Source organism: Macrobrachium nipponense, chromosome 7 (genome assembly GCF_015104395.2).
Source record: "Macrobrachium nipponense isolate FS-2020 chromosome 7, ASM1510439v2, whole genome shotgun sequence".
NCBI lineage: Eukaryota > Metazoa > Arthropoda > Malacostraca > Decapoda > Palaemonidae > Macrobrachium > Macrobrachium nipponense.
In genome coordinates, this window is record NC_061109.1 from 52,668,113 (window position 1) to 52,686,729 (window position 18,617).

The following is an 18,617-nucleotide window of genomic DNA, read 5'->3' on the forward strand; positions in this document are numbered from 1 at the left end:
TAAAAAAACTTATTTTTAAGCCACTATATAAATAAATTGAATTTTAAAAAATTATTACCATATAGTTAATATGCAAATAGGAAGCAGCTAGGTACCTGCGATGCGTATTTAGACTTGACATGCCATTTGGAAGTGAACCTGACAAGGGTTTTGAGTGCAAAGTGATTTAGATAGATTTTAGTTTTCTTTTTGATTTAGTAAATCACAAGGCACTTATTTATAAACTTGAGAATCTTGGAGTGGGTGGATAAGTTTAAGGATTACTTAAAGATTTCCTTACATTTAGGCAGCAGCAAGTTGCTGTGGATAGGATCTTTAGTGAACCAAGTCCTATTGTGTCTCAGTTCCAGAGGGCAGTGTTCTTGGTCCACTCTTATTTATATTGTATACGAGTGGCATGGTTGTTAGCTTGGAGAACAAGATTGTTCAGTATGCCAATGATACAACACTTATGGGTGTAGTAAAGTCTCCAACTTAGAGAAATGAAGCTGCCCTCAGTCTCAGTTGCTGGGGTATGAGTGCTGAACTCCAGTGAAACGAAAACACTATTGCTTAGCAGATCTCTTACAGATTTCCCACCCCATCTTCCCCTTTAGGTGGACGAAACTTAGCTGAATGAGTCTGAAACTTTAACTGTCCTAGGTGTAACCTTTGACTGCATCTAACTTTTGAGAAACGTCTAATGAAAGTTTCAGCAAATGCTGCACGAAAATTAGGTGTTGTTTAAGGCCTCAGATATTTATAACAGTGATAAAATTAGTGTAACCTGCTTTATGTCATTTGTACTCCCTTTACTAGAATACTGTTCTCTGGTTTAGATGTCTGCTTCTGCTAGAGATTTATCTCTTTTAGATAGAGTGGTTCATGGTGCTAGGCTTCTGTTTCCTAATAGTATTAGTTATGCCTTAGACCATCATTGGATGGTCTCATGTTTGTCACTTTTTTTATAGGTTGTATTTCAACAGAGATATGCAGTAAATGTACCTTGTTATCGAACTCCTCAGTTGAAGAGGTCCTTTATTCCTCACACAATTGGACTTTGGAACTTCAGCCTCCCAGAGAAAGTTGTACATTGGAACTTAAGAAGTTCAAGCAAAGATGCAATACATTACTACCCTAATACTATTCTCCTTTAATTTTAATTCATATTTTATGTTAATTTATTAATTTTTTTCCCTTAATAAGTTGGGTCTCCTTTTTCTGTATTTCCCTTTACCTCATCTTATTTCATCCTGATGAACACCATAATATTCTTTGGAAGCTTGAATTTCAAGTCATTGGCCCCTGTAGGCTTGTTCCATATGAATAGGTTTCATCTTCTGAATGATAATCATAGTAATAACACACATTCACTTCTAGAAGGCTCATCAGCAGTGTATCCAATCTCTACCGCACCATCCCTCCACCAACCGACCCACATACTGGGACATTCACTTCCAATACTTTAAGCACTGCCACATCTGTCTAATACTTTCCACATCTTCCTCTTCTACTCCCACATAATAGGACACTTTCCACCAACCTTTCTTCCCCCATTCTATCTGCATACCACCTACAGTAACCTTTGTTTCTTTTATTTGCAAACATTGTCCTTACTTCAGTTCATTAAGGAAGGCCTGGCTTAACACTCAGCCATATTACATATTAAGGTGCAAGCCAATATTTGAATTTCAAGGAATGATCATAATTGAGTTACATACAGTTTTGGACTATTTGATGTCTAAATAAACATATCCTGAAGTGTTATTACTAAAAAAAATTTTTTGATTGGTTTATTTGCAACATTGTTCACCACTTTTAATGCAATGTGAGCAACAAATTGGGACAAAACTTGAAAATACTTGTCTATCTAATTCTGTTTACTTCAAAATAATGTATACCTATACTTGTGTTATCACTAAAATATCTGTTTTCTCCAGTGATAGCATCAAAGAAAACATGAGATCAGTGTAACTCACTCAAATTTTTCATTTCCTTTCTGCACTTGTCAAAGTGGTAAGCCCAAAGGAGGCATTGGCCAGAAATTCAAGTTTCAGTGAATATGATATTCATTTGAAAGAGATAACAGAAGGTAATAGGAAATACAGAAAGATGAGATCAGTTATTAGAAATATAAAGTAACAAATTAATAAATAAAAGTGTAAGATATATTAGAATACAAGTTGAATTATATTTGCACAGCAGTGCATTGCAAGTCTGCTTGAACTGCATTACATCCTCTGGGAGCCTGTTTCACAGTCCAACGGTGTGAGGAATAAAGGATCGCTGGAACTGACAAGTTTCACAGCAAGGCACATTTACTGCTCATAGGTGCTGCTCAGTGAATCTGGTTGTTCTTTGCAGGAAAAGGGAATAGGGATCCATTGTGAATGTGAAAGGTTTCTGTTAAAATACAGCTTATGAAAGAGTGACAAACAAGAAACCATCTGCTGATGTTTTAGTCATGAGTGCTAATACTGTTAGGAAACAGAAACCTACCTCCACAAACCCCACTATCTTAAAAGGGATAAATCTCTGGCAGAATCAGACATCCACACTGGAGAACAGTATTTTAGTAAAGGAAGCACAAATGACCTAAAAGAGGTTGCATGAATTTTATCACTTATAAATATATTAGGCCTTACTTCAGTTCATTAAGGAAGGCCTGGCTTAACACTCAGCCATATTACATATTAAGGTGCAAGCCAATATTTGAATTTCAAGGAATGATCATAATTGAGTTACATACAGTTTTGGACTATTTGATGTCTAAATAAACATATCCTGAAGTGTTATTACTAAAAAATTTTTTTGATTGGTTTATTTGCAACATTGTTCACCACTTTTAATGCAATGTGAGCAACAAATTGGGACAAAACTTGAAAATACTTGTCTATCTAATTCTGTTTACTTCAAAATAATGTATACCTATACTTGTGTTATCACTAAAATATCTGTTTTCTCCAGTGATAGCATCAAAGAAAACATGAGATCAGTGTAACTCACTCAAATTTTTCATTTCCTTTCTGCACTTGTCAAAGTGGTAAGCCCAAAGGAGGCATTGGCCAGAAATTCAAGTTTCAGTGAATATGATATTCATTTGAAAGAGATAACAGAAGGTAATAGGAAATACAGAAAGATGAGATCAGTTATTAGAAATATAAAGTAACAAATTAATAAATAAAAGTGTACCTAACTTTCGCACGACATTTATTGAAACTTACTTGTGTTTCTCAAAAGTAAGATGTGAATCAAAAGTTACACCTAGAATAGTTAAAGCTTCAGGCTAATTCAGCAGAATCCCATCCACCTGGAGTGGAGGAAAATCTGTATGAGATTTGTTTATCAACAGTGTTTTTGTTTACTGGAGTTCAGCCTCATACCCCATTCACTGATGCAGCTCATGTCCTGATTGAAGCTGAGGGCAGCCTCATTTCTCATAAATGGAGACTTTACTACACCCACCACAAGTGTTGCATTATTGGCATACAGAAGAATCTTGTTTTCCAAGTCAATAACCATATCACTTGTATGCACTGAAAATAACAGTGGACCAAGAATGCTACCCTGTGGAACTCCAGACAATAGGTTGTGGTTCACTAAAAATCCCATCCACAACAACTCGCTGCTGCCTACCTGTAAAGAAATCCACCCACTCCAAGATTCTGAAGTTTTTAAATAAGTGCCACTTTTGAACCTTTTGTTTCACAAACAAGATAACTTTATTTTCTAGTAGACCACAACCTATGGATATGAATATTACAACAAATCAGTTCAAGAACAGATAAAATATAGTTAAAACTTTTTTTAAGTGTCTTTTTTGGGTGGATTAATGAGTGCTTTCATGTAACTACATGTGGCTTCCAAGCTTAGTGTTCATTATTATATATTTTTCATAACAATATTTTCATGGTCTAATCTAGTTACCTGTTAACTGTATATTCAAAATAGGTAGAGATTATTCATATAGAATCCATTGCGTTATATTCTGGCACTCAGAAATTTATCATTCCTTTAGGAAACGAAGAGTTAATCCTCATGAGCTTCAGCATAATGATGGTGTTTTGATACCAATGCCTGATCTCAGTGGAGATTTGGAAGATTTTGGAGAGCACACAACTCTAACTTCAAGATACCAAAGAATCCTGAAGACAGTAGAATCCTGTGGCGAGTACGAAAAATTGACTCAAGGGTGGTTCGAAAATTATCTGACAATGAAATTCAAGCATACTCATATGGAGCCTGTAAGTATGGAAGTTAATTTTGAAGTGTTTTATGTTGAAGTGTACAATCTAGGTGTTTTTGAAACATCCATTGAATAGTTAATATAAAAAGCTCACTAAAAATACTTGATGACATTTTTTATTTAATAATTCTATCACTGAATGTTTTAATTCAGGTGTCCAATTCACTGAGGTGTTGATGTTTTAATAAGATAACTGTGAAATGTGAGATTTTTTGGGGGCTTTGAGTGGCCAGTATCTTTTTAGTAACTGCTTAAAAAGAAAATATTTTGCATCTTTGATTGTGTAGCTGCTGTTCATTCCCAAATTAGTTAACTCTTAAGGTTCACCCAGGGCTCCACAAGACAGCAACCAATATCAAAGAATTCTCATGGCCAGGATAATCAGTTTGTGTTAACAGCTTGGGTTCTACTCCCGGCTGAGCACTGCTAGCTGAAAATCAATGATAATAGAACTGATAACCCGCTTAACGGTGCTGCTAACCGGATATTGGCACTGATAAACCTGTGCTATAGATCTTGACTTTCAGCTTGATTGGCATTTTAACACAAACTACTCCAGCTACCTCTCTCCACCTATCCCTCGCCACTTTTATCCTACTGTCAACTTCAGCCTCACATCCTCCTCCATAGCTTAAAGTAGATCCTAAGTATTTAAACTCTTCCACCTGTTTTATTATAGAGCCTCTTCTTTCTTGCATTACTATTCTGCCCCCATCTTCCCTGCTGCTCACCGGAACCTCTCTATTATTCATAGTCATCTTTAAGCCACCCCTCTCTAAAGACTCCTGCCCCTCACCAGCCCTTCTCTGCAGGTCTTCCTAATTTTCGGCAGTAATCAACAGATCATTAGCATACAACAACTCCCACAATTCTTCTTTCCTGATCTCTTCACTTAACACATCCATGGCCAGCACAAACAGAAATGGGCTTGATGCTGACCCTGGGTATAATCCAACATTAACTTTAAAGTTTTCTGTTTCCCTAACTGCTGTTATTACTTTTGTGCTTGTTCTTTGGTATATCATCTTGTCCAGCCTAACCAACGTTTCTGGGACTTCCCTCCTCCTCAGAGTTCCTCATTGGATGAGTGATTTACATGCTCGCCTACTGATTCAGTAGTCTTGAGTTCGATTCCCAACTGCCAACACGGAGTCAGGGGAATTTGTTTCTGGTGTTTAGAAATTAATTTCTCTATATAATGTGGCTCGGATCCCACTATGAGCTGTAGGTCCCATTGCTAGGTAACCAATTAGCTCCTAGCCATGTAAAAGTATCTAATCCTTCAGGCCAGCCCTAGAAGAACTGTTAATCAGCTCAGTGGTCTTCTCTTGGGATTCAGTCATATGCTTTCTCCAGTTCTATAAATGCACACAAGAGCTCCTGGTTTCCCTCTAGCCTCTTTTCCTGTAGTTGTCTTACTATGAAGATGGCATTCACCATCCCTCTTCCTCTTATGAATCCATACTGCTGTTTCCCAATCTTTGCCATCTCTCTTAATCTTTCATCAGTATCCTCACAGACTTTCAATCCATGCTCTGCTAGTTTAATTCCCCTGTAGCTACCACCATTCATGACATCTCCCTTCTGCTTGCATATACAGACAGTCCCCAGCTATCGGTGGGGTCCCATTCCTGAGGGGGTGCCCATAAGTGAAAACCAACTTTAACCGGTTATTGGCACCATAATAGTGCTTATGGCGCCAATAACCAAAACTTGGCCAGTATGGCACCATAAGTTACCAATTTTATGGCTCTAGATGAGCTCCATAAAACCAGATTGGCGATAACCAGGGACTGCCTGTACAAACTGTATATATGTACTATATATACAACATTAGACTCTCCTCCCAGTCCCTTGGCATTCCTTCCTCTTCCCATATATCTTATAATAAATCCTTCATGTATGTATGTATATTATAGATATATATACAGTGGGCCCCCCGTATTCGCGTTCTCCGGATTCGCGGACTCACTGATTCGCGGATTTTTCTTTGGAACCTATCTAGAAATTATTCGCGGAAGGACTCGTCCGTTCGCGGGGTTCTCTGTGGAACACATACATAATTATTCGCGGTCATCCCCGGCTATTCGCGGATGCGAATTTTTGTGTGTTTACTATTCGTACAAGGACATTTCATAATGATATGGTTATTCTGTTTATTAGACATTCCTTATAAATTTTAATGTAATGAATTGAATAAAAATATCGTAGGTATAAATTGGTGAGCAAGATAATATGAAATAAAGCATAACAGAGTGAGTTTGGCAACTGAGAAATAAACAATCGTATACGTACAAACCATCTCTCTCTCTCTCTCTCTCTCTCTCTCTCTCTCTCTCTCTCTCTCTCTCTCTCTCTCTCTCTCTCTCACAAAATGATAGATAGGAAACAATAACGGAATATGTATTGCTTGAATACGATATGGCAACAAAGTTTTGGTCTGACTGAAGTGTAGAGTTACTTTGACACTGACTTACATGTCATTCCTGGTCATCTCACAGCCACGTATAGACATCAATTTCACAGCCGAGAAAGGCAATTGTATGCAAAATAAATATTTTCCAGATGAAAAAGCAATTGGAGGGCCTATGTTATCCCATAAAAAAAAACTCTCGCTTTGATAACTGTAAGATGTAGAAAAGAGAGAGAGATCAAGGGCAGGGCGGATGTAGGAAGTAGATTTAAGCAGTACCTGGAAATGAAAAACAACCCCTATAATCTTATAATTATAGCCTTAGGGTTTGTCTCAAAGACATTCAAAGGTGTGTCACACACGTGACAGTTGTTGTTTTTGTAAAATTAGCGTCAGGGCAGATTTTTAAGCACCACTGTGTTAATATGTTATTAATCATTTGTTCATTACCTTTGATAAATATGATGTGTATGTACGAACGTACATAAATTGTTTTAGGATGATGATAAAAGTATGCAGACCATATCTAAAGTATGTAAGACAATGATTATATACATATTTGTAGCAGGGTATGTATTTTTCTGTCTGCGGCACGCAGTACGTACATGTACGTGCATTTTTCATACGTACATAATGAGTATATTTTCGTGACAAAATACATTTTTATGACGAAAAAAAGCTTTATTAATTTTCAAATATTACAGTTCTGTAATACTTTCATGTAAACACAGCAAAATGTCGGTAACAAAGTCGGGTTTTCTTAAAAGATGCTCTACCCAAGCCAACTTTCCGCAGATAAACAAATCTTATGATGCCATGACGCCTTCTTAGAGCAGTACCCAAATGAAATGATATTTAAAACGCTATTGGCTGTTGTCTGCACAGCAGCCAATCCAGGAGCAGCATTCATTTTCCTTGTCGCTCATTGGTTGTACACTTGGTGTTGATTGGTTGAACCCTGGCCCCATTTCGCGGAGATGGAATTGTGGGTATCGCGCATCTAGTACCCGAGCAGCCTCACTGCGCAGAAACTTACGGGTATACGCGAACGTTAATGCTGAGCTCTTGTGCGTATCAGCAAATATCTGTGTGCATCGTACCGAAAATGGCCCCTAAAAAGCGCCCTGCTCCTTTTAAGGCTTCTGGCCAAGAAGCTAAAAGAAAGAAGACTGTAATGAAGCTTGACGAGAAGGTAAAACTTCTCGATATGTTGAAGGAGGGAAAAAGTTACGCTGCAGTCGGCCGCCATTTCAAAGTGAATGAGAGCACAGTTAGATATATAAAGAAAAGAGAAAATGAAATAAGAAAAAGTGTTAGTATGACATACTATGGACTGCAAAGGCTGTGTCGACCGTGAGAGACAAAACCATGTGAAAATGGGAATCGCACTCGCGTTCTGGATAAAGGACTGCAGGAAGAAGAACGTGCCCCTTGACTCCAAGATCATACGCCAAAAAGCACGACAGATCTACCAGCAGCTATCAACTCCTACTGCTTCACAAGGTGGTGAGGAAGAGGAAGCCGAAGCCGAAGATGTGGAGGCACTGGAAGGCGATGAAGAAGGGACGTTGGAATTCTTGGGCTTTGGAGAACCAGCTCCTGAAGAGGAAGACAAAGAAGAAGAACCACAACCGGGACCGTCCTCACCTCCCCAAGGATTTCAGGCTAGCAAAGGATGGTTCCACTGGTTCCAGAAAAGGTTCCATCTAAAGTCTTTCCCTACATGGGGAAGCTGCATCTGTAGACAAAGAGGCAGCCGCAAAATATCCAGAGGCCCTCATGAAAATAATCCAGGAGAAAGGATATCGCCCATAACAGGTGTTCAATATGGACGAAACTGGCCTGTTCTGGAAGAAAATGCCGTCCCGGACGTACCTTATGAAGGATGAAGCTAAAGCCTCCGGATTCAAGGCACAAAAGGACAGGGTGACCCTCCTGATGTGCGGGAATGCGGCTGGTTTCATGCTGAAACCAGGCCTCATTTACAAGGCTGCAAATCCCAGGGCACTCAAGAACAAGAACAAGGCGTTACTGCCCGTCTTCTGGATGCATAATCCAAAGGCCTGGATCACCAAAGTCCTGACGTAGTACTGGTTTCACCAGAGTTTCATTCCTCAAGTTAGGCAATACCTGGCCGATTTGGACATCAACTTCAAGGTCTTGCTGATAATGGACAACGCTGGTGGCCACCCTCTCGATCTTTATTCCAAGGGAGTCCAGCTTGAGTTCCTTCCTCCCAACACCACCTCTCTCCTCCAGCCTGTGGATCAGGGCGTCATCCGTGCCTTCAAGGCACTCTACACCGGGAACTCCCTCCAGCACCTTGTTGATGCAATGGACCATGACGGGGAATTTACGCTGAAAGATTATAGGCGTAAATTCACGATTGCCTCGTGTCTGTCTGTCATTGACCGGTCGTTGAAGGACACGAAGAAGGAGACACTGAATGCCTGCTGGAGTAAAGACCAGACTGTGTCCATAATTATACAGGCTTTTCTCCCCAGGAAATCCAGCATTCAGCCATTAATAAGGCAGTCCAGTTGGCAAAAATTCTTGGTGGTGAGGGCTTTGACGATATCACCGAGGAAGAAGTCGGCACCCTCATTGATGCCCCCTCTGACCCCCTTACCGACCAGGACTTGGAAGAGCTGACGAAGTCCGCCAGCGAGGAAGAAGACACTCCAGGTTCAGGAGAGGATCAGGAGGAGGAGGAGGAGGGCCTGACTTTGGAACGCCTGTCCCAAGTTAAAAAAATGGTAAACGACCTCCAGGAGTTTGTCGCAACATGGGATCCTTACATGGAGTGCTCCTTGAAGTTTTCTAATATTCTAGACACAGCATTGGAGCCCTATAATCAAGCTCTCACCACCATGAAGAAGCAACGGCAGCAGTTGCCAATCACAATGTTCATCACACGAATGAAGAAAGACCCTCCAAAGCCTCCCAAATTGCCTGAAGTAGTGCCTCTTGAATCGCCTGAAGAAGTGCCTCCCAAATTGCCTGAGTCACTGCCTCCCGAAGCGCCTCCTGAAGGTGAAGAGGCGCCCTCAGAGGATATGTAACTCCTCTGCTTAGCTGTGCAGTCATATCTTCATCGTCATTCATCGGACTGCACGGCTAATTCATCATCATCATCATCTTTAATCAACATTCATCACTGGTGAGTACCTGGTTTACATATGTTGTACTAGCGTAAAACAATTGTTTAATGTTCATACAAATTTTGTTCTTTCTCTATCGCTTGTGATTTCACATACAATTGTTTCCCTTGTAAAAAGAAAATGGATGTCTCAAATAGTAACAGTATGAAAGAAAATGTGCATGACTGAATACTTATGGGGGGACTGAATTATTTTCACATACGTAACTAAGTCATGCAGTATGTACATAATACGTATGTATTTATGTATAACCATAAAATGTAAGATTCACTTTAAAACAGTATTAATAATATTTCAAAGATTAATATGAACCATAATAGGACCTTTTATGTATATTTGATGAATGATGGTCTTTTTAGGGATACTTTGGTGTTTGCATGTTCAGGATAGGAGTTTATGAGCATTTTTAGAAGGGGGTTCCAAACATTCGCGGATTCTAACTATTCGCGGGGGGGTCTGGTACGCATCCCCCGCGAATACGGGGGACCACTGATATAGTATATATATATCTATATATATATATATATATATATATATATATATATATATATATTATATATATATATATATATATATATATATATATATATATATATATATATATATATCTATATATATATATATAATGTAATACACACATACATTTAAGCAGTCCCCGTTATAGGCAGTCTCGGTTGATGGCAATCCGGTTTTATGTCAATTTTGTCAATTTAGCGCCATAAAGTTGGCAACAGGCGTCATAAAATCAGAAACTCATGGTGCCATAAGGTGCGGCTAATAGAGTTATGGTGCCATAACATACATAATAGAGATGCCATTAACTGGTTATCAGGGCCATTAACCTAAACTCAGTGTTGTACGCACTATAAATCTCTTATTTTCGGCTAATGGCGGTTTTCGCTTACCAGCGCCCAGCCGAGAGTGGAACCCTGCTGTTAACCAGCAGAACCTGGTTAACAGCAGGGTTAACCATATAAAATAAAACAATAAAAGGAATTTTATTGTTTTATTTTATATGGTTAAGAACAATACAGTGGACCCCCCGTATTCGCGTCCTCCGGATTCGCGGACTCACACATCGCAAATTTCTCTTGGGAACGTTTCCCCGCATTATTTGCGGAAAATTCGCACATTCGCTGTATTTTTCTATGAGAAATATCCACAAATTCCTTTTTTTTTTCTATTAATTTCATCATAAAAGGCACTTTTTGTGATAAAACTATTAAAAAAACCAAGTATAAAAATTTTTAGTGGGTTTTTCTTGAGTCCTAACTAACAAAATAGGCTGTTTTTAGTGTTTTTATAGGGGTACCAAACATTTGCGGGTTCTAACTATTCACAGGGGTGGTCTGGTATGCAACCCTTGCGAATACGGGGGGACCACTGTACTAATATCACTGTGGGTATTTGTTTAGTACACTATATTGCTAAGTATGTTACATCTTTCATTCATACCTGACTTGATAACCGTTTTCACTTTGCATTCGTCACAATCTCTCTCCCTTTATTGTTTTGACGTGTTATTTTAAAACAAAACTCTTTTCAGGTTTCCCGTGGTCTTGAATGGGCAGTTTTTTCTGACATAGTAAAGAAAGAAATCATGCATAGCCAAGCTTGGATAATGTTAGCCTTTCTTCCTTACTCCTGTGTTGCTTATCATCTCTTGTTTGCTACTCATCAGTGGCCTAAGATTCAATTTCCTACTCAAGTATCAGAGGTAAGCAGTACATGTTGTCTTGGAAGAATCCAATTTTTCATAGATAAAATATTTGTTTATTAGTTTTTGTCTGTACTATAGTATATTTGCAACAAGAATTGTGTAGAACGCTTATTCCGTATCAGGTGAGTGATTGCTCAAGTATTATTAAGGGATTTTGACGTAAGGAAAAATCTATTTCTGGGCGATTGGCTCGTGTCGCCAGCGAAATATCCTTTAATCTATTATTTCTAGGGTAAATGTACTAACACATACCAGAGAATAAATAAATAAAGAAAAAGGTCAGTATAACTGACTCGCTCACCCTCCAAGAGGGTGTCGGTATGAACACTATGGCGAGTGAGACCACTACCACGAGCCAAATGCCAATAGAATTCTCCCACTACAAAATCCCTCCAAGAGGAGAGCCGACCCACAGAGTGGGCAGGCAAGCAACATACATACTACTCCATCCCATGCTGCCGACTGCTGCGCCTCTGGTGGCCATCCTTTTCAGTTAGCGCACACGATTCACACGTGCCTTTTTTCTCTCGGTGTTTTTTGTGCCCTTTCGTTGGATTTATTTACCATGGAGCGTGCAGCCATCGCAGCAGCTAAGTTAAGTACTCAGTATTTATTGCTAGTTGGTTTTTTCCGGCCCTGAGCCCGTATTTGCCGTTTTTTAGGTATAAATACGAACTCTAGGTCGGAAGCATGGCAGCATGGTTCTGCCTCGTGGTGGGTTCGTTCTTGGTCACCCATACCCAGAACATCCCCTTACTTATGTACGCTCTATTTTATTATCCGCTTTGTTTAGGGTACGGTCTACACGGTTTTGTCATGCATGCATGTCTTTTACCTTATGTAGGCTCCTTCTATCCAGAACCCTAGCCACGGCTCTTCCCTTAGTATCGGCCTCGGCTAGCTTTGCAGTGGTAGACTTGCCTTCGGGTTAGTCGTTACACTCCTGGATTTTTTCTCCTACTAATTGTTTTTCTTTCTTTCATTATTATTATTCATTTGTTTTATTTATGATATTTGTTAGGTTAGTTAGGCGTCTGGATTACTTAGCCTAGGTCATGGCCATTGGGCCTACATGCTACCGCTCATCAGTTCGGTTGCTTCCCCATAGCATCTCTCTGATCAGTTGGTTTCGGTCCATTGGGCCCTTATGCTACCGCTCATCAGTTCAGTTGCTTCCCGATAGCATCTCTCTGATCAGTTGGTTTGTTCTAGGCTTAGTTGTTTTTGTTTTGTTCGTACCGCCTCGTGGTTCCCTACATTGATCCCACGAGGCAGGCCAGACGCCTGTCCAGTCACCTTCCCCCCCTCCCTGCTCTTCCATAGAGTCGGGGGGGGTGGGTTGGTCTACCCATGCTCGCTCCGCTACCCGAGCCTGCCTCCCTCTCTCCCCCCAGGCGGAGGGGGTAGAGGGACGGGACAGACCCAGACTGGACTCGACCTCTCCGGCTTCTCGGTCCGGCCGGATGGTAAGGTGGGGGGGGACTGGCCTTTCCCCCCTCCTTTGCTACCCCGTCGCTCCGTTGCTAGCTTGAGTCTGTATGTCCTCTCGCTCTTTCCCACCTTACTAGGGCTCCTTTACCACCGGAGTCCTGGCATCCAGCGGAAAGGTGCTAGTCCACCCAGCAGAGTGGACCGGAACATACAGTTGGTCCCTTCTAACCTCTCCGTCTCGCTGAGTTACAACACTCCGCCACGCACTGGATTTAGTCCGGTACGTTCGAGCTTTAGGTTTAAGTTTTGTTACGTTAAACTATTAAGTTTATCTTAAGTACTTTAAACCATCCCCCCTCCCTTACCTGTCCCACCGGATCTAAAAAACTATTAGATCCAGGTTTCTGTATAGATATTAAGCCCTTTATAAATCAGTTTTTTCAGTTAAGCATTTCATTTTACAGCATTTTCTTTTTTGATAAATTGAGATTAAACAGTAGTTTAGGAATTATGAAATGGTATGTGTTTTTAGGGTTTACATTTTCAATTTGAAATGTTTTTCTAAATATAACTGTCTAGATTAAAATTTGTGAATGTTTTATCTACAATATTCAGTGTAAAAAAAATGGAACAGCTCATCGCTTATGTCACAAAAATGCTTACGCTTCATTGTAGCAAATATGGTAATGTTTCAAGAGGAAAGTAGATAAGTTTTTTGTTAGTTGTTCTGAGTCCTCAAAGGAGTTACCTTTATAAATCCCCCAGGGCTCCATGAAACAGACCAACCAGTATCAAAGAATTCTCTCATAGTTGAGTGGTGAGAATAGTTCCTTTGCTTTGACATGTGATTATACTAACTTAAGAGAGGGTTAAAGGCTCTTTCCCTACCTACAGTGTTTACCGTAGTCATGCCATTGACCATTTTCACACAGATGTAACAACAGTTCACAGTTTGCCTAAGATCCCTTCTATTCATGAAATCTATGAAAGAAAACATCACAGATTTCAATATGCCTTTTCATCAGGGAAAGCAGGGGGGTACGAAGAGTCAGACTACCAAAAATAGGATTTCTTCCCAGATGAACAAATGGTTCTTTGTAAAGTCACTTAACCCTTAAACGCCGAAGCGGTATTTTAAAAATCGTCTTCCGTACGCTGGTGGCGTTCGTGAGTGAGCGCCGAAGCGGAAATAATGTTTTTTTTCAGAAAATCACAGCAAACTTGCTTTACAAGATTAAGAGTTAATTTTTGGCTCCTTTTTTTGTCATTGCCTGAAGTTTAGTTTGCAACCATCAGAAATGAAAAAAAATATCATTATCATATATAAATATTGGGATATATGACAGCACGAAAAAAAATTTCATATATAATTCTATACAAATCGCGCTGTGAGCAAAACAATTAAAGCTAATGAGTTAATTTTTTTTCGTTGTATTGTACACCAAATTGCGATCATTTTGGTATATAACACATTGTAAAACGATCAAGGCAACACAGAGAAAATATTATCACAAAATGATGCATGAATTCGTAATGCGCGGATGTAAAAAAAAAGTTTTAAAATTTCACCATAAATCAAAATATTGTGCTAGCGACTTCCCGTTTGTTGCAAAATGAAGGTAATTGATTGAATATTACTAGACTTTAAGTGTTGTAGCTTACAATTGCAGTTTTCAACCATTTCGTTCGAGTTAAAGTTGACCGAAGGACAAATTTTTTCAATTTATCGTTATTTATATGGAAAATATTTCAAAACTGATAAAAGCTACAACCATGGGTTTTGTTTTTTTGTATTCTACATGAAATTGCGCACATTTTCACATATAAAACTTTATGTAACGGCTAATTTAGAATGGTGCAAAACATTACGACAATCGGACAAAAAATTTATTATTTTTTCGGAAGAGTTACCACGCGGATGTAAGGAAAAAGTTTATTTCATGAATTCACCATAAATCGAAATATTGTGTTAGAGACTTCCAATTTGTTGCAAAATAAAAGTAAAGGATTGAATATTACTAGAATGTAATAGTTTTAGCTTACAATTGCGTTTTTCGACCATTTCGGTCGAGTCAAAGTTGTTGTTGTATTCTACATGAAATTGCGCACATTTTATATATAAAACTTTATGTAACAGCTAATTTAAAATGGTGCAGACATTACGACAATCGGACGAAAAAATGTCTTACTTTTTGGGAAGAGTTACCGCGCGGACATAAGGAATTTTTTTTTTTTTTTTTTTTTTTTTTTTTTTCATAAATTCACCATAAATCAAAATATTGTGCTAGAGACTTCCAATTTGTTGCAAAATAGAGGTAAATGATTGAATATTACTAGAATGTATGAGTTTTAGCTTACAATTGCGTGTTTTGACCATTTCGGTCGAGTCAAAGTTGACCGAAGGTTGATATTTTGTTACTTATCGTTATTTATATGAAAATATTTCAAAACTGATAGAAGCTACAACCATGGGATTTTTATTGTTGTATTCTACATGAAATTGCGCACATTTCCTTATATAAAACTTTATGTATCGGCTAATTTAAAATTGTGCAAATATTACGACAATCGGACAAAAAAAATTATGATTTTTTCGGAATTGTTACCGTGCGACAGTAAGGAAAAAGTTTTTTTCATGAATTCACCACAAATAAAAATATTGTGCTAGAGACTTCCAATTTGTTGCAAAATGAAGGTAAATGATTGAATATTATTAGAATGTAATAGTTTTAGCTTACAATTGCGTAATTTTTACCATTTCGGTAGAGTCAATGTTGACCGAAGGTTGAAATTTTGGCAGTTATTATTTATATGAAAATATTTCAAAACTGATAAAAGCTACAACCATGAGTTGTTTGTTGTTGTATTCTACATGAAATTGCGCACATTTTCATGTATAATACTCCATGTAACAGCTAATTTAAAAAGGTGCAAACATTACGACAATCGGACAAAAAAATTTAATTTTTTCGGAAGAGTTACCGCTCGGACATAAGGAAAAAGTTTTTCATAAATTCACCATAAATCAAAATATTGTGCTAGAGACTTCCAATTTGTTGCAAAATGAAGGTAAATGATTGAATATTATTAGAATATAAGAGTTTTAGCTTATAATTGCGTTTTTCAACCATTTAGGTAGAGTCAAAGTTGACCGAAGGTTGAAATTTTGGCACATCATTATTTATATGAAAATATTTCAAAACTGATAAAAGCTACAACCATGAGTTGTTTATTGTTGTATTCTACATGAAATTGCGCACATTTTCATATATAATACTCCATGTAACAGCTAATTTAAAAAGGTGCAAACATTACGACAACCGGACAAAAAAATTTATGATTTTTTCGGAAGAGTTACCGCGAGGACATAAGGAAAAACTTTATTCATAAATTCACCATAAATCGAAATATTGTGTTAGAGACTTCCAATTTGTTGCAAAATAAAGGTAAAGGATTGAATATTACTAGAATGTAATAGTTTTAGCTTACAATTGCGTTTTTTTACCATTTCGGTCGAGTCAAAGTTGACCAAAGGTTGAAATTTTGGCACTTTTCTTTATTTATATGAAAATATTTCAAAACTGATAAAAGCTACAACCATGGGTTTTTTTTGTTGTATTCTACATGAAATTATGCACATTTTCATATATAAAACTATGTAAGGGCTAATTTAAAATGGTGCAAACATTACGACAATCGGACGAAAAAATTTCTTATTTTTTTCGGAAAAGTTACCGCGCGGACATAAGGAAAAATTTTTTTTTTCTATAAATTCACCATAAATCAAAATATTGTGCTAGAGACTTCCAATTTGTTGCAAAATAGAGGTAAATGATTGAATATTACTAGAATGTAAGAGTTTTAGCTTACAAGAGTTTTAGCTTACAATTGCGTGTTTTGACCATTTTGGTTTAGTCAAAGTTGACCGAAGGTTGATATTTTGGCACTTATCGTTATTTATATGAAAATATTTCAAAACTGATAAAAGCTACAACCATGGGTTATTTGTTGTTGTATTCTACATGAAATTGCGTACATTTCCATATATAAAACTTTATGTAACAGCTAATTTAAAATGGAAAAAGTTTTTTCATAAATTCACCATAAATCGAAATATTGTGCTAGAGACTTCAAATTTGTTGCAAAATGAAGGTAAATGATTGAATATTACTAGAATATAATAGTTTTAGCTTACAATTGCGTTTTTTGACCATTTCGGTAGAGTCAAAGTTGACCGAAGGTTGAAATTTTGGCACTTATCATTAGTTATATGAAAATATTTCAAAACTGATAAAAGCTACAACCATGGGTTGTTTATTGTTGTACTATTTTACATGAAATTGCGCACATTTTCATATATAATACTCTGTAACGGCTAATATAAAATGGTGCAAAAATTATGTCAAAGGGACAAAATAATTTCTGAGATGTGTCGCTGATGCTTTTTAGTGCGAGAAGAAAGAAATGCGCACTTGCGCGCCGTGGTAACAATTGTAAACAAAACAACGCCTGGATCCGTGAGCTCCCAGCATCCCCCAAGGCACGTGATTCAAAAGTTTTCGCCTAGTAGGACTATAACTATTTTTCCGCGAATTTTTAAAGAAACTTTTTTTATCGACGTACCACACGTCTAATCGGCACCCAACAGACAATTTATATCGACGTTTAATACGTCGAATCAGCATTAAAGGGTTAAGTTATTACTGATTTTTATTGCTGTATATACTCGTGTAATATTTGACTCCATGTAATGTTCAACCCCATTTTTTAGTGCATGTATCAGGGTTACGACGGTCTCGGCTTACGACGTTCCGAGGTTACGACGCATGTTCCAGAGTTATGATGCCTACAAATGTTGATCTGGCAGATGAAATATGAAGCCAAAAATGCTAAATAATCAATATTTAAATTTTTTTCATGAAAAATGCAATAAGAATGCAGTTTACATAGTTTTGAATGCACCTACAGCATTAAAAGTAAGGTTTTCTCAGGATTTTTGACAGTGTTCCGGCTTATGACGATTTTCTGCTTACGACGCGTCTTAAGAACCGAACCCCTGTCATAACCCGGGGACTGCCTGTACTACCTCGTGTAATGTTCAAGTTTTGATTCTGTCAGTAAGCCTAAGCTATATTTCTATACAGGCAATGCCTGGTTATCGGCTGCCTCGATTATTGGTGATCTGGTTTTATGAGGCTTATCTGGCACCAATTTCCGGTTATCAGCACCGATACATACATAATAGAGGCACCATTTACTGGTTATTGGGGAGTTCCTCGCTGGACGAGTTGTTTTCGCGCTCGGCTGCCAATCCGGTGGTCCGAGGTTCGATTCCTGGCTTGGCCAACGCGGAATCAGAGGAATTTAGAGGAATTTAATTTTGGTGATAGAAATTCATTTCTCGATAGTATAGTGTGGTGCTGATCCCACAATAAGTTGTAGGACCCATTGCTAGGTGACCGATTGGTTCCTAGTCATGTAAAAATATCTAATGCTTCAAGCCAGCCTTAGGAGAGCTGTTAATCAGCTCAATGGTCTGGTAAAACTAAGATATGCTTAACTTTTTAACCGGTTATTGGGGGTCAAAATCTGGTTATTGGGGCTTATCAGGCTGTTGGAACGGAACCCCCACCAATAAATAGGGATTTTAGAATCAAAATTTGATGG

General features: G+C 38.1%; 1 protein-coding gene across 1 annotated transcript in view; it reads left to right on the forward strand.

The window, feature by feature from the left end:
- LOC135217604 (chromosome transmission fidelity protein 18 homolog) overlaps positions 1-18,617 on the forward strand; it is a 39,880-nt gene that overhangs the window by 19,109 nt on the left and 2,154 nt on the right. Inside the window, exons 4-5 of the mRNA XM_064253567.1 lie at positions 3,998-4,223; positions 11,346-11,516. Coding sequence (XP_064109637.1) covers positions 3,998-4,223; positions 11,346-11,516 — 397 coding nt within the window. The remainder of the gene's footprint in view (positions 1-3,997; positions 4,224-11,345; positions 11,517-18,617) is intronic.